Raw genomic sequence first — 15,797 nt, 5'->3', positions numbered from 1 at the left:
AGTAAAGAGTTTTTCCAAGTTATACAAGAACTCAAGTAGAAAGAGAGTCATACTTCCATTCCACCCAAATTCATAAGATAAAGAGCGAAAATAATTCTTAAATTATAAATCCATACATGAATTAAAATAGAAAAAGCAATAAAATCAATCCATACAAATAGACAGAGCTCCTAACCTTAACAATGGAGGATTAGTTGCTCATAGTTCAGAGAAGAAAATAAGGATTCTGATAAAATGTATTTTGGTAGTCTGGAGTGGAATCCCCTTGTGGAATAATTCCAATCCCCTTTTATATCTAATCCTAATAAATTTAAAATCTAATTTCTAAAATAAAAATAATATCTTTTCCTAAAAATAATATTTGAATTTAAATCAGAATTAATTTAATAATCAACAAGTCTTCAGTTGATGGATAGGAACCACTTGTTTCGTCCATTCTGCAGCTTCTAATCTATGTTTTCTGGGCTGGAAACTGGGTCAAAACAGCCCAGAAATCGCCCCCAACATTTTCTGCACGTGGCGCATGTCACGCGTACGCGTCAGTCACGCGTACGCGTCGATGGTCTTCTTCGCGTGTCATGCATACGCGTCGCCGTGCAAATCTTCAAATCACGCGTACGCCTCAGTCACGCGCACGTGTCGCCCTGGAAAGCTCCAAATCACGCGTAGGCGTCAGTCACGGGTACGCGTCGCTCCTTGCTGGTATCTCCTTTAATTCTTTTGCTGCAGAAACTCCATCAAATCCAGCCGAATGCTACTTAAAATAAACAAAATTGCACAAGACTCAAAGTAGCATCCATAGTGGCTAAAAGATAATTAATTCTTAATTAAACTCAACAAATTAAATGCAAATTCACTAGGAAAAGATAGAAAAGATGCTCACGCATCAATATAAAATTATGATTTATATTGTGAATAACTCGAGTTGGGGATGCACGACAGAAGGACTGTCCAATGGTTAGCTACCAGGACTTGTCGGGTTGACTTTTAACCCACAGATGAGACTCATCACCCACTAGAAAAGGCATGCATCATATGCATTATATGTGATTTGTTTGTAATGCCTAATTGATTGCATCATTACTTGCTAATTTCCTAATTGTCTTGCTTACTTTCTACTTGTGCATTTCGTGTGTGATATACTTGTGTTTGCATACCTTTACTATTGGCGGTTGGGAGATTTGTAGGACTTGAATAGGGGATATTTAGTTAGATTGAAGATCCTTAAGTTAGTTGCTTACTTTCACTTTCTCATGGTTTAATTACATTTATACGCTTTGATTATAACTGGAAGTTCTAGGATTGCCTTCGGCTTTCCCAGGACATTACATGTTAGATATTTGGGCACTATTACCATGTTGAGAACCTCCGGTTCTCATCCATGCGTATTTTGTGGTTTTCAGATGCAGGACGTGAGGCTCCTCGCTGATACATGTTGGAGACTTTTATTTTGGCGAAGATCCTTAGTTCTCGGAATTTTATTTTGATCTTATATACTTGCTTAGATACTTATATTCTCCACTGTTTATATATATTTTGTATTAACTCCTCTTAGAAGTTATTTTGGAGAAACGGATTTTGTATTTTGCCTTTTGGGGTCTTTTGGGTTTTCCTACTATATATGTATGCATACTTATATGTTCGGACCGATTATCTTCGCAAGCTGAGTCCTGAGTCTTGATATCTGTATTTTGGCACTCGCTTGTACATTTCATCGTGTTAGTTTATCCTATATCTGTTCGTTTACGTTATCGATCGGAGTGTTGCGCTTTTCGATTTAACGATTTTGATTTACTCCTTTTCTTCAAAGGCTCCTAGTTACAAACTTTTTTATACTACTATACGTATTAGATTTTATTTTTAGAGGTCGTAATGCATCGTTACCTCTATTTTATGATTTAAGTATAAGACTTTGTGTGATAGGGTGTTACAAAAAACATAATGATAGTGATGTCGTTGTCACAATTGCAACAAAGGATAAATAAAAAGACTAAAGGAGCAACAAAAATATAAACAAAACTTAATTTTGATAGAGTCTGAAGCAACAATTTTAAATAAAGACTAAAAGAAGATATCAAAATATCATGCTAAAATTTATGATAATAACTCAAGAATAAATATCAAAGTAAATAATTATAAAATCATTTGAAATGTATCTTGATAGAATATTAATATATAATATTTTAAATATGTTCTAATAATTATATAAAAATATATATAATATTCATAAAAAAATAATTATACAACCATAATAAAAAAAATATTAAAAGACTATTAGAATTTATAGCGATTATTTTTAGTCATTAATCAAATTCTTTTAATTTAGTAATTTAATAACATATTTTAACTCACACATTTAAATATTAATGATTAATTAATAACTAAAATAATAAATTTTAATAATTTTCTACCATTTCTCTTTAAAAAAAGTTTGATTATCATCCACTTTTGAGCATGCGTAACATAACACACCTCTTACAAACTGAAAATAAAAAAAGTAGAAGAAAATGGGGAGATTGAGTGAATATTTTCGGGAAAAAGGAGCAACATAGTAAACAGACACGGACACACTAACTAAAAAACAGTATAGAAGAGGAGAAAGAATATCTCACAAGACTCTCAATATCATTCCTTGCCATAAAATAAGGCACAATCACACACCCCTTTCCCTCCCTTCCTTCTCATACTTTACTATAAATATATAAATATCTATGCACATATAATAAAACTCTCATAAGTCATAACTCTTCTGTTTCCTGGTTATAACTTCTTCAGTTCCTTCCTATGGCGACTACATACTCTTTTCTTTCATCATCATGGTCATGGATGTTGTTGTTGTTCTTCTTGTTGCTGTTTCTGAATATGCAGGGTAAAGCGTCGAGGCTGAACTCGTTCTATGACTCGGTGATTCGGTTACCCTCCGAGTCAGAGTCAGCAGAAAATGATGAAGTTGGTGGTGGAACCCGATGGGCTGTTCTAGTAGCTGGTTCAAGTGGATACGGCAATTACAGGCACCAAGTGCGTGCTTTTAATTTGTTTCTTCCGCTTTTCTTCTTCTTCTTTCCTTCCTTAATCTTATGCATGTTTAATGCACACTACAGGCAGATGTGTGCCATGCGTATCAGTTGCTAATAAAAGGTGGACTCAAAGAAGAAAACATAGTTGTGTTCATGTATGATGACATAGCCAACAACGACTTGAATCCAAGGCCTGGAATCATCATCAACCATCCTCATGGTCAAGATGTCTACGCTGGCGTCCCCAAGGTAACTAAATTCAACTCTTAAATATAATATTGGATATTGCAAACTCAAATATCTTTTATCCTTTCACCCCACTTTCATCAGAAATTTAAACTCTGCAAATTTTCAAGAATTTATTTAGTAATTTTTTTTAAATCTACAAATTCATAATGAAAATTTTTAATGATTTATAAATTCGTAATGTTTCTCTTTTTTTTTTTTACGAAAATTATTTAGACTCTTTTTGGGTATTACTTCTACCGACGAAGAATTATAAAAATAGTGCAATTTTGTATGGTTTAAAATAGTCAAGCTAAGAAGATTAAGAATTCAACAGCTTAGTAGACATGTTCATCTTTTACTCACAAGTCCCGAGATTAAATCTTAAGAAAATGAAAAAAAAAAAAAAAAAGACTGACGATGAGAAAGCCAATTATGATTCATCATTGAGCCAATTAAATAATAAACTCTGGAAACAGAAAGCAAAGACAAGAATATAAAACTAGAAACACCCGAAGAAAACCCAATGCTACATACAATACAAGTGGGGGAACTGCATGCCGTTGATTAATTAAGATTTTGTCGACTTGTGACAAATCGTCAAATTGGCCCATTGGAAGTTTTGCCAAATTATATAATCTAAAAGGCCAAGTGTACTGTCAAGAGTTTTTGCAATTTTTCCTTTCCTGAAAATAATTTTCTCCTCTCGTCTTTAAGAAACAAGGCATGCCAACAAACAAATTAAATATGAGAGGTTCGCATGGTGCTAGTACTTATATTATTTAAACTATAAATTTATATGAAGTTGTTTTTATATAAAATTAATAATTAAAAATTATTGAATGATAATTTATTCAAATATATTAAATTATTTAATAATTTTTAACTATTAATTTTACATAAAAATAATTGAAAATAAGTTTTCACCATTATTTAAATGCTACTTTTTTTTGTGTCTATTTAAATACTAATGATGAATTGCTGGCAAGTAACCTTTTTCATTTGGAAAATAAATTAGTGCAACATGCGTGCACGGAGAACATAGAATTATATGGAAGTACTTTTGTTCTATGTAGGAAGGAACAACGAACAGAAGATATATTATGTGTATACACTAAAGTTTATGAACCATTACGATTTGATAATACGAATAACAATTTTTTAAAATGTCTTTGACATTATTGTTAAATACTTTAATTTCTTAAATATGAACCAAAAGGCCTTCCTTTAAAGTTTAAATGAGGTGTATCACAACATTCCTTAATTTTACCAACTAACCCAATTCTGAAAAACAAACAACTTCACTACCCCTAATTATTTTACCATATTTGGCACTGGGCGGAATTAATAAGAGGATTTGGGTATCCAAGTATCAATGGATGTGGAGTGACTTAAAGTCTAATAGAATTTGATTAGTGGAAAACATTTCGAAATCGTTATTGCGTTGTTGGAAAGGCAATTAATGTGGTGAGTCACGTCTAGTCAATGTTACATCAAAGTTGGGGTTCTCTGTTGATGATATTTTCTTTAAATAATTAGATTTAATAGGGCATTACTTGTTTACTTAGAATTAGAAAGCAACCTACATAGTTTAAAGTTTGTGGAGACAGTGACCATATTCATTATCAGAAAGTCAATTGACACAAATAAACAAATAAGTAATAAGTAATAACTAACTATTTTAGTATATTTAGAATAAAATATTTTTAAAATTGATTTGATTTGATGTAAAATAAATCAAAATAAATTAAAATGAAAAAAATTATTTAGAATTAATTATATAAAATAATTTTCTTAAAACTGATATGATAAATTGATTTTTATATTTTTATTCTTCATCTATTCCATTTTTTACTGCGAACAATAATCGTCATTGACCAGAGTTGAATTTCGACATTCTCGATCTTTTCTAACTCTTTTTTTATATTAATAGTTAAAGGATAAAAATGACATATTTTTAACATACTATTTCAATTCCATTATTATTATATTCTAAAGACAGATTTAGTAAATTAATTTGAATTGACCTCATTTTATTTCGTGTAGGATTACACAGGTGAGAACGTGACAACTCATAATTTATATGCGGTAATTCTTGGGGACAAGAGTAAGGTGAAAGGTGGAAGTGGCAAAGTAATAAACAGCAAACCTGATGATAGGATATTTATATATTATGCTGATCATGGAGGCCCAGGTGTTCTTGGTGCGTTAATCATCTCTTCCTTATTTTGCATTATAATTATAATACTAATCGTAATTTAATAACAAGCTTCTATATCATTCGAGTTCATCTATAATGATATGGGTTGTGTTTACTACTTTTTTTTCTTTGCTAAATTTGATATGAGAGAATAAAACTGGGCAAGGGGGAAAAATGTTTATTTTGCTAACATATAAATGTAACTTCCTATTCAACTATATAAAAAAGTTTATGCTATGTATAATTACTTTTAAGAATCAGAAACAAATGCAGCCTTAATCTAGCAAGTGGTATACATTGGTGGATTGGTGGTGTAGAAGTGATTGCAATTCATTGTCTCCCATTTGATTATAGGGATGCCAAACACTCCAAACCTTTATGCCATGGATTTTATTGATGTCTTGAAGAAGAAGCATGCATCTGGAGGTTACAAGAAGATGGTAATTAAAGATTTCATATATTGACTAAAATATGCTTACCATTACTAATCATCATGAATGTGCAATTAAGAATAATTATATGGTATGGTTGTGTAGGTTATATATGTGGAAGCTTGTGAAAGTGGGAGCATATTTGAGGGTATAATGCCAAAGGATATAAACATTTATGTGACAACTGCATCAAATGCTCAAGAGGCTAGTTGGGGAACTTATTGTCCTGGCATGGATCCTTCTCCTCCTCCTGAATACATCACTTGCCTTGGGGATTTGTATAGTGTTGCTTGGATGGAAGACAGGTACTAATACATAACATATGTTTCTTTTACATGTTATTTAAATTTCAACTTAATCCCTCAATCTAATTGTATGCAGTAAAATAATTTCTAAAATTTTAATTGCACCAATATCTCTACTATTGATAAAAGTACATTATATTATTTTTTGGTCATTTTTTATTAGTAATTTATTATTTTATTTTAGAGAATAACATGATTTACTTTTGACAAATTTAGGGACATAATTGATGCAATTAAAATTTTAAAAATTATTTCAGAATATAATACCAATTTTGGAATATAATTTTACTTTCGCTTTTTAAAAAAGCCTAAGAGCCAATAGAATTTGTTGATTTTGACTTGCATTTTTAGTTATCAATTTAATTCTTTTAGTTTAACAGTTTAACTTTATCCCATATTTTTAAACATTAATTGTTGATTAATTATTGGTTAAAAACAATAAATTCCATTGACCCTCTATCATTCTTGTTCGCTTTTTGATATAATTTTGTATCTATGCTTCTTGTCTTAATCTTATACCAAATTTATGACACTAGTGTGACATATATAGTATATTCGCCTATTGCGTTGTAGTCATCATGTAGGACAACTAGATTATCCCCTTTGTCTGTTGCATTAGACTGTGATGTTTAAAATGTAAATAAAAATAAATAAAAATGATAGGTTGATCATGTTGCCATCACCATGACCATCACCATCACCATAAAACATAGACATAAATTTAATTAAGTCGCAAAACTGAATTATGGCACTTGAATTCTCTGCAGTGAAAGTCACAATCTAAAGAGGGAATCGGTGCAACAACAATATCAATCGGTAAGATTAATTTTGACCATATAATAACAGTGCTTCGTTAAATGTTAGCATCAGCCATGAGCGAGAGGAATAATTAAATTAAAGAGGGGCTATATATTTTTGTTGAGCAGGTGAAGGAACGGACCTCAAATTTTAACAACTACGAGCTTGGTTCCCATGTGATGGAGTACGGTGATACACACGTCAAACCGGAGAAGCTTTATCTGTACCATGGTTTTGATCCTGCCACAGTCAACTTTCCTTCTCTTAATGCAATGTTAGGAGCACCCGTCGATGTTGTTCATCAGAGAGATGCAGACCTGTTCTTCATGTGGCAAATGGTACTCTTAGCATTTTCTCCTCAATCCGTTAACCACAATATTTTCTTTATTATTAAATCTCATCTCAATTTGGAATAAATAAACACTAGAGATCGCATTCTGATCAAATGGTTTTAAGTTTGATATCTTGAAATTGGACACTAATCTATAGTATTTGGTAAATGTCTTGAAACAGAATAAAAATATCAATTTTGATTGTTTAGATAGAGAAAAAATTAGTTAATTCTTCTTATAATTTTTAATTTTATATGAAACAGACATTAATTAACCTAAATATACGCTAAAATCAGTATAAAATATATGTTAGAATATAAAATATATATTAAAAATAAATTGAATAACATATTTTTACACAAATATACTACATATAACATTTTTGAACAAATATTTTATTTTTTATTAGTTTTTTTATTGATGTGCTATATTTTATAAATTTATTAAAAAATATAATTTTTAAAAAATTAATTAGTCAAATACCATATTTTTGTTAAAGTGACAATTAATTTATTATTTTATTTTAAATATAATTAATTACAGTAACATAAAAATAGTGGTATTTGAGTAATTAGTCTAAAAAAAAGTAACATTTTAGTATTAAGTTTTAAAAAATGACATATTGGTAAAAACATATATATATGGAACTTAACGTTCTTTTATCCTTTTCTTTCTCTTTTTGCCGAACGTTTTTTTTTTTTTTTTTTTTTGGCATGTTGGCTTTTCTAACGATTAATGGTTGCACTTGCATGTTGCTTCTCTAGCTAGCTACTTTGCTTAACTTGTACGTATAATTGGTTTTATTTGAATGCAGTACAAGAGATCAGAAGATGAACCAGAAAAGAAGAGCGAGATCATGAAGCAGATTGCAGAGACAACAAAGCACAGGAATCATTTAGACGGTAGCGTAAAATTGATCGGAGTATTTCTTTATGGTCCAGCAAAAAATTCAGTGCTAGAATCCGTGAGGGAGCCCGGTCTGCCCCTTGTTGACGATTGGACATGCTTAAAATCAATGGTAATAATTGATTACTCATCTTCTTCTACTTAAGTAACATTCATTCATTGATTATGTTAAAATCTTATAATATTAAATCTTTTTTTTTTCTCTAACACTTGATTAGGTTCGAGTGTTTGAAACTCACTGCGGATCGCTGACTCAGTATGGCATGAAACACATGCGAGCATTCGCCAACATTTGTAACAATGGCGTTTCTAAGGCCTCAATGGAGGAGGCTTGTATGGCAGCTTGTGGTGGCTATTATGCAGGGCGCTTACATCCATCAAACTTAGGTTATAGTGCATGATTTAGGATTATTGTACTCTACTCACACAAATCGGAAAGTATTTTTCAACCTTGTACAAAGATGTAATTTTCTATAAAAATAGTTAGAATAGTTTTAATGTAAAATATGAATCGAAATATAGTTTAATTGAATAATTTGTATAAATTATTATTATAAAATTACTTATTCTAAAAATTTTAAAGGATAAAAAGAGATACATGAAATTATATTTTTAATACGTTTTTTGATGTAAAATATTTTTATTTACGTAAATTTTTTATATAACTTTTTTTTTATTTTATACTAATTTTTTTTGGATCATCAATGATTAAAGTTTAAATTATAAAAATTCTAATATTATATCATAAAATTATTTCTTTCAAAAGTTTAACTTAATAAAAAAAAAAAAACTGCATAAATAACTATAATTTTAAAAATTACTTATCAAGTGAGTAGCAATCATTAGGTCATTGTTGATTATTTCATAATTTTGTACATAGATCAAGTGAGTTCATTCTTTTTTCCTTTGTGGTACAACTATAAATATGCTTGTATTAGGATGTATATTTTTCCAACACGAATTACTTTCTGTGAAAGTTTTTAATTTCTGCTACTTCAACTATTATTAGTATTTGGTATTATAGATATAGATAGAGCAACATATTTGGCGTCGCCTTTGGAGTCGTTGTGCCGAGTAAATATTCTGCTGAACTTTCTGGAACTCTGATATTCCACAAGGTATGGTTATTACACCTGGATGATCAAACCCATACACTTTCTCTGCCTTCTCTAGAAGCTTCCCAAGCAAAGGGTGGTTCAAGTGTGTAACGGGCACCAAAACTCGTTGCTTCTCTCCCTCCGATTCTCCAACATTAATTGCCATATGTCCCTTCGGTACTACCTCTATTTGGCTTAGGCCCAATTCAACATACCTGTTCTTTAAAGAGCTTCCAGGCCCAAGACAACGCACCCATTTCAACATCACATGCTTGGGGTTCATGCCTACAAGGTGCCTTTCTGACTTTCTCATCGACATCTAATTAATCCAACACACTTTTTGTTATTATGGAATCATATGAAAAAAGTTTTGTTTCGTTCCTCCCTGCAAATTATATGTGTATACTAAGTTAAGATATTATATGCAAATAAAAAATATTATTCATGATATGTTAAAATTCAGCCTCCAAATCAGTTGCTATATTAGGTATTTATCTATAAATATATATTATTTAATTTATTTTTAATATATATATATATATATATGTATATGTATGTATGTATATTTTATGTATTTTAACGTGCATTAAGTAAGAGTTTATATTATTAGCACATACCTCTCCCTTGGGTTAACAGCCGACGTAATGGCGTCCCCACTTTTCCATTGGAGAGAGATTTGATTCTCGTGGTTACACCGGGTTATTACTATCATATCATATTGAACTATAAGGGTTGAAGATATTGAATGGAATGAGAGAGTACGTTTGTCGTGTATGTGTGACAAATTTTTAGAGATGCTTTGATTATTTGATCATTAGTAGGGTTGCTCCTTTTAAAAGACTAAGAATGGTGTCGTTTTTGTCATGTGTTGGAGTGGTGGTGTAGGATTGTGTAAGTGGTGATGATTATATTAATGTGATTATAATTTGGTTAATTTAATTAGCAATAAGGTGATGTGCACAAAAGGAAGCACTAATGTGGCAAAACTTTTGAATAAGAACAACAGAAGTGTTCAATTTTGTCAAGCTGTCACATGTCTTCTTACGCAGACATGCCAAACTTGGAAATATTATGTTATTAACCCTTAAACCTGGAAAAATATGTTATCGTTATATTTAAAAAAGTTTCCTAGTTTCTTTCAAAAGGTAATATGTATATTATTTCTTCGTCCTTTCGATATTGCCCAAGAAAGTTCTTATACATTTTCTTTTGGTGTTTATATTGCTTGGGAAAAGAAAATTAATTAATTGGGTAGATCTCCATCGGATTGTAGTGTTATATTGCCAGGTACTGTACTTTTTCTTTTGTCCTGTGTCAACACGGTATATTTCTCTCTTCAAACTAGAGTAATACCCGCCCTTCGCACGGAATGGGTACTTATTTCGTAGTACTTTTCTTTGAATTGGGTTTTAATAAGAACAATTTCCCTAGGTAGACAACAGAAGTTGTAAACGTGAATAATGGATTGTACACACAGGTTCAATTACCATGAGACACACATTTGAGCCTAATTACCTAGATTTTCAATTTTATTTTCTACCATTTACTGTTACCTACTTCTAATTTTACTTACCCTAAATCCTATCTTCACCACAGCCACTGTAAGCCCTCATCGCCGCCTCCACTGTGACACCGGCATGAAGCAATCCAGCCATTGTCGTTCTGCCGCATGTTTAGAGTCGCTGTCACGTGGGCGAACATCTGCCCCTGCTTCGATGGTGCGCCGACGTGACTTCTCTCTGCCATCCATCACACGTGGTGGTTCTTCCCCTCACAAAACGTACGGAGTGCTGTCGCTAACTCACAGAGACAGTGTCTTTGTCTTCCTGCTGCCCCGACACCACACCCCTGCCCCTGTCACAATGCCGCGCTGCCATGGATCTTGCTCATTCATCGCGACGACGCTTCTCTTTGTTCCCCCTTAGACTACGAAAGGTCAGCATAAAGCTATTGTTCTATTTTACAGAGGATGTTTGTTAGACACGTTGGGTTCATATGTTCTTTGATTTTGGGTTTGGTTGTTTAATGTGATTGATATTGGATTTGAATTGCTGTAAATGCTATAAATTGCTAGATATACCAAATATGAAAGTCCAATTCCTGATTCTGTGATTGTTATTAGATTTTTCAAACCAAAAGATAGTTATAACTCAGCATAATGTAGCTTCATTTGAAGTTGGGTGTGAATCTATGGTTCAAGTACTAAGTGTAGTGGTTATTTTCATTGAAAAAGTTGATGTTTATCTAGTTTATACCATTGCTCTGTTACTTGATTTGCTGGATTCTGCATGCACATGCTTCGTAGGTTTCTTTTATTATGTGGTTTGGATTTGATTTTGTTTAATTTTGGTTGAATTGAACTTGGGTCTAAGTTAAGCCATTTAAACATGGTGCACGGGTGGTATTTTGGTTAATTTGTAAGTTGTTAGTGAAGAACCAATGAGGATATTCATTTACCATGTATGCGGATGGTTATTTCATATGGGAAGTGGATGTTTTTCTAGTTTATACCATTGCTCAGTTACTTGATTTGCTGCATTCTACATGCATATGCTCCACAGGTTTCTTTTGTTATGTGGTTTGGATTTATTTTATTTAATTTTGTTGGAATTGAACTTGAGTCTGAGTTAAGCCATTTAAACATGGTGCACGGGTGATATTTTAGTCAATTTGTTAGTTGTTAATGAAGAACTAATGTGGATGTTCTTTTACCATGTGCGTGGATGGTTATTTCATATGAGAAGTGGATGTTTATCTGGTTTATACCATTGTTCTGTTACTTGATTTGCTGAATTCTGCATGCACATGTTTCATAGGTTTTTTTTATGTGGTTTGGATTTGATTTTGTTTGATTTTGTTGGAATTGAACTAGATTTGAGTTAAGCCATTTAAACATTGTGCACGGGTAGTATTTTGGTCAAATTGTTAGTTGTTAATGAAGAATCAATGAGGATGTTCATTTTACCATATATACGGTTGGTTATTTCATATGAGAAGTGGATATTTATCTGGTTTATACCATTACTCTGTTATTTGATTTGCTGAATTCTACATGCACATGCTCTGCATGCATGTTTCTTTTCTTATGTGGTTTGGATTTGATTTAGTTTAATTTTGCTTGAATTGAAATTGGATTTGAGTTATGTCATTTGAACATAGGGCACGGGTGGTATTTTGGTCAATTTGTTAGTTGTTACTGAAGAACTAAGGCAGATGTTCATTTTACCATCGGATGGTTCTTTCATATGAGAAGTGGATGTTTATTTGGTTTATACCATTGCTCTGTTACTTGATTTGTTGGATTCTACATGTACATGCTCCGCATGTTTCTTTTCTTATTTGGTTTGAATTTGATTTAGTTTAATTTTTCTTGAGTTGAAATTAGGTTTGAGTTAAGCCATTTAAACATGGTGCATGGGTGGTATTTTGGTCAATTTGTTAGTTGTTACTGAAAAACTAAGGAGGATGTTCATTTTACTATGTATGCGGATAGTTCTTTCCATTGAAAATGTTGTTACTGAACACTAATTGTTTTTGTACATGAGAGCACTAACAGGTTATCATAGACAAAATAGAACTAATAGGTAACGCATATTGCGGGTTTTGGGGAACGTTAGAGGTTGCTTCTCGAGGTTACTCGGTTACATATCTTGTTCTTTCATGGTTTACCTTGAAGTCCTTACTTGAGATTTCTTTCCTGAAAAGTAAATTGATTCTTTTCCAGTCCTGTTCTTTGTTCATATGCATTTTTGTTGATTTTAACTGCATATGTCTGCTTAAATTCCTTGAAATATTTGCTTTTCTTGAGATGTGGTTTGGTTCTTTGCTTCATGTCTTGCATTTTATGTATATCTCTACTTGATTGTATCCTTGGTATCTTCTTGAAGTTCTTGTTTTGACTCTTTATTGAAAAAGTTTTGATTTGATTCGTTCCCTGCTTGATTGTGTTCTTAACCATTCTCTTGAATTCTTGTGATGAACCCCATCCATGATTTTTGTTTTTCTCCTTCTTTGTTAGGTATCTTTTTAAGTAGTTCGAGATTTATTTTGGTGTCACGTGTGACCTTTAGACATCACAACCGATACGTTAGTTCTTTAGAACACGTTTTGTGGGCGCGAAAGGTGAAGTTTGTAAGTGTGCGATGTCATAAGAAGTTGTGAGGCTTGGATTCTCAGGAAAGAGTTTGTCGATGTTAGGCTTGTTACTGGTAGTAGGTTTGCTAAGTGATTAATGAGGTTGAGAATTCTCGGATGAGTGGTTTGATAATATATGGTTGGGAATTGCGAAGGTAAGGTATGGTGAAGCGTGGAAAGTTGAAACCTTAAGGCTTGACAAGAAATTGGTTATTATCACGGATATATCGGATATGTGCAATAGAATAGAATCAGGAGATTATGGATTAAGAGTATTCTTGGGGAGTAATAAGCGAGTTGAAAAGTGCCCAGTGATGGATTAGTTAAGGAAACAAGAGCATTGGCTTGCCAACCACTTTGTTTTGCGCATACCTATCTTGAAAAGTTTGCAACTTATTGTGTTTCTTCAAGTTTCAGTAAAATATTGAAACCATGCAACCCTTTTTGCTTTGAGCCTATTTTGTAGCTTCTATTTCACACCGCACCTTTTTCCTTATATTTATGTCATATGACTTATCCGGTATTTGAAAATTTATACATATACCAAAACTTTTAGCTTTTTCTTAAAGTATTCAAGAGTAAAGTATTAGAACTATGCAATCTTTTGTATATTATATTAATTTTCGAGGACGAAAATTTTTAGAAATGGGATAGGATGTAAGACTCCGGATTTTAGATATTTAAATTATGAGTTAATTGAAATTATCGATATTTATTTATGATTCATATTTTCAGAAAATTATCTTATAAAAAGGTAATTAAACCTAAGTTATGAGGTTTTGAGTTTTAAATTAGTTAATGCTCATATAATTTTCATAATAATCAGGTATTTTTTTATTTAAATTTAAAACTTTAATAATTGAAAAATAACAAGCATTTTATATGCTTTAATTTTAGTATCTAGATTTTGAACTTTATTTTATGAATAGATGAAAACTAATTTTATTATCTCTAATTCTTGAATTAGAGTGTTTATTTGAGAATAAATTGTGATTTGATGAATAAATATTATTTTTATATATAATTATTGTTGGATTAAAAATTAGTTTCAATAACTATATCTTTTCTATTTTTATTTGAAATTACCAACCTACCTTTACCCTTTTTTCTTAAATTAAAACCCTAACCCTAAACTAACACTCAACCCCCCGTCTCTTATACTCACCGCCATCACCCTCAACACACACACACAGCTTTTTCCCCTATCTATCAAAGAAAGAGAGAACAGAGAGTATAGAGGAAGGCAGAAGGGAGACCAGAAAGAGAGAGGGAGACTGCGTCTTTATCGCCGTCAAGGTGCTCCTTGCTGGTCGGCGCCATTCATGCACTGTCGCCATCGTGGGAGGAAGCCCGTGTTACCGTCATCTCTAAACTGCACCCCGCCATTGTTGACAAGGGGAAAAAGAGCGCTCATGAGGTAGGAGGAGAAGGAGAAGCCACTGTTGCATGTTGTTGATGCCGATTTTGTCGTGCCATCTCGCCGTCGGGACCACTACCATCGTTGCCATTAAAGCCGCGCCGTTTGTTGCTGGTTGTGCCGCCGCCACACTTCCATCGTTGTTGAAGACTCTGATTACCAATGCTGCTTGTGAGAGAGAGAAACACATGAAGCTGTGCTGTAGAGAGGGCTATTTCCATCATCGCTGCTGCATCACCGCCGTCGGGCCAGTTGCCATCGTTGTTTCCCATCATTGTGCCTGGATGCCAGGAATGGTCCTACAGTCTTTGGAACCGCCACAGGAGTTACTGCTGCATGCTCCGTTTTCACGCTTTCTCTTTTGTTACAGTAAGTGTATTTTGTTCGGGAATCCTTGAAATCGGTAGTTTGTTATGTTTAGTTCGAGATTCTGAGGTTTTGGTAACATAGGGTCGAGTTCCGGTTATTGTATGTCGCGTTTGGAGTTGCTGCTGTTGTTGTAGAGGCGTTATGGAGCTGTGGTTGCAGCTGCTGCTGTTGTGGGCCGGTAGAAAGGGGCTTTTACGCGTTTTATGGCTTTTTCGGGTTTTGACTATTCGAGGTAGGGGCATTTTCTTAAACTCATTTTACTATCAAGAATTGTTACAAGTCGATATTAATATGAAAAATACATTTTTATGATTTTTGTAAGTCTTATGGATTGAACTGAGTTGCTCTGCATGATTGAAATTATTTGCCTAGTTAATTTATTGACTATTTGAGAAGGTTGGATATTCTGGTTTGTTGGTTGACTTAGTTGATTTGGTTTTATTTGATTTATTAAAAATGATTTTGATAATTGAAAATTATTTGAGATCTTGGAATTAGTAGGATTTTGGAAATGATTTGAGAAATGGTTTGGTTGAGACCCGAGAAGGGTGGCAAAGTCCGAGTTT

The 15,797-nt window shown here is 32.5% G+C and overlaps 1 protein-coding gene across 1 annotated transcript; it reads left to right on the top strand.

Annotated features, from left to right (window-relative positions):
• Positions 1-2,465: 2,465 nt before the first annotated feature.
• On the top strand, positions 2,466-8,789 carry LOC112721142 (legumain). Its single transcript, XM_025772208.3, has 9 exons — positions 2,466-3,018; positions 3,102-3,266; positions 5,289-5,445; positions 5,797-5,882; positions 5,979-6,178; positions 6,946-6,994; positions 7,105-7,314; positions 8,123-8,326; positions 8,433-8,789. Exons 1-9 carry the CDS (start codon positions 2,785-2,787, stop codon positions 8,613-8,615), a joined length of 1,488 nt encoding a protein of 495 aa, XP_025627993.1. The 5' UTR covers positions 2,466-2,784; the 3' UTR covers positions 8,616-8,789.
• Positions 8,790-15,797: the final 7,008 nt, after the last annotated feature.

The sequence above is a fragment of the Arachis hypogaea genome, chromosome 11 (assembly GCF_003086295.3).
Source record: "Arachis hypogaea cultivar Tifrunner chromosome 11, arahy.Tifrunner.gnm2.J5K5, whole genome shotgun sequence".
Lineage (NCBI taxonomy): Eukaryota > Viridiplantae > Streptophyta > Magnoliopsida > Fabales > Fabaceae > Arachis > Arachis hypogaea.
Note: the sequence above shows the minus strand (reverse complement) of the source record. Positions and strands in the feature narration are given on the sequence as shown.

Coding starts and splice junctions, on each gene's coding strand:
- LOC112721142 (XM_025772208.3), top strand. CDS start 2,785: ATGGCGACTACATACTCTTTTCTTTCATCATCATGGTCATGGATGTTG. Junction 5,446..5,796: donor TGGAGGCCCAGGTGTTCTTG/GTGCGTTAATCA, acceptor ATTTGATTATAG/GGATGCCAAACACTCCAAAC. Junction 8,327..8,432: donor GGACATGCTTAAAATCAATG/GTAATAATTGAT, acceptor ACACTTGATTAG/GTTCGAGTGTTTGAAACTCA.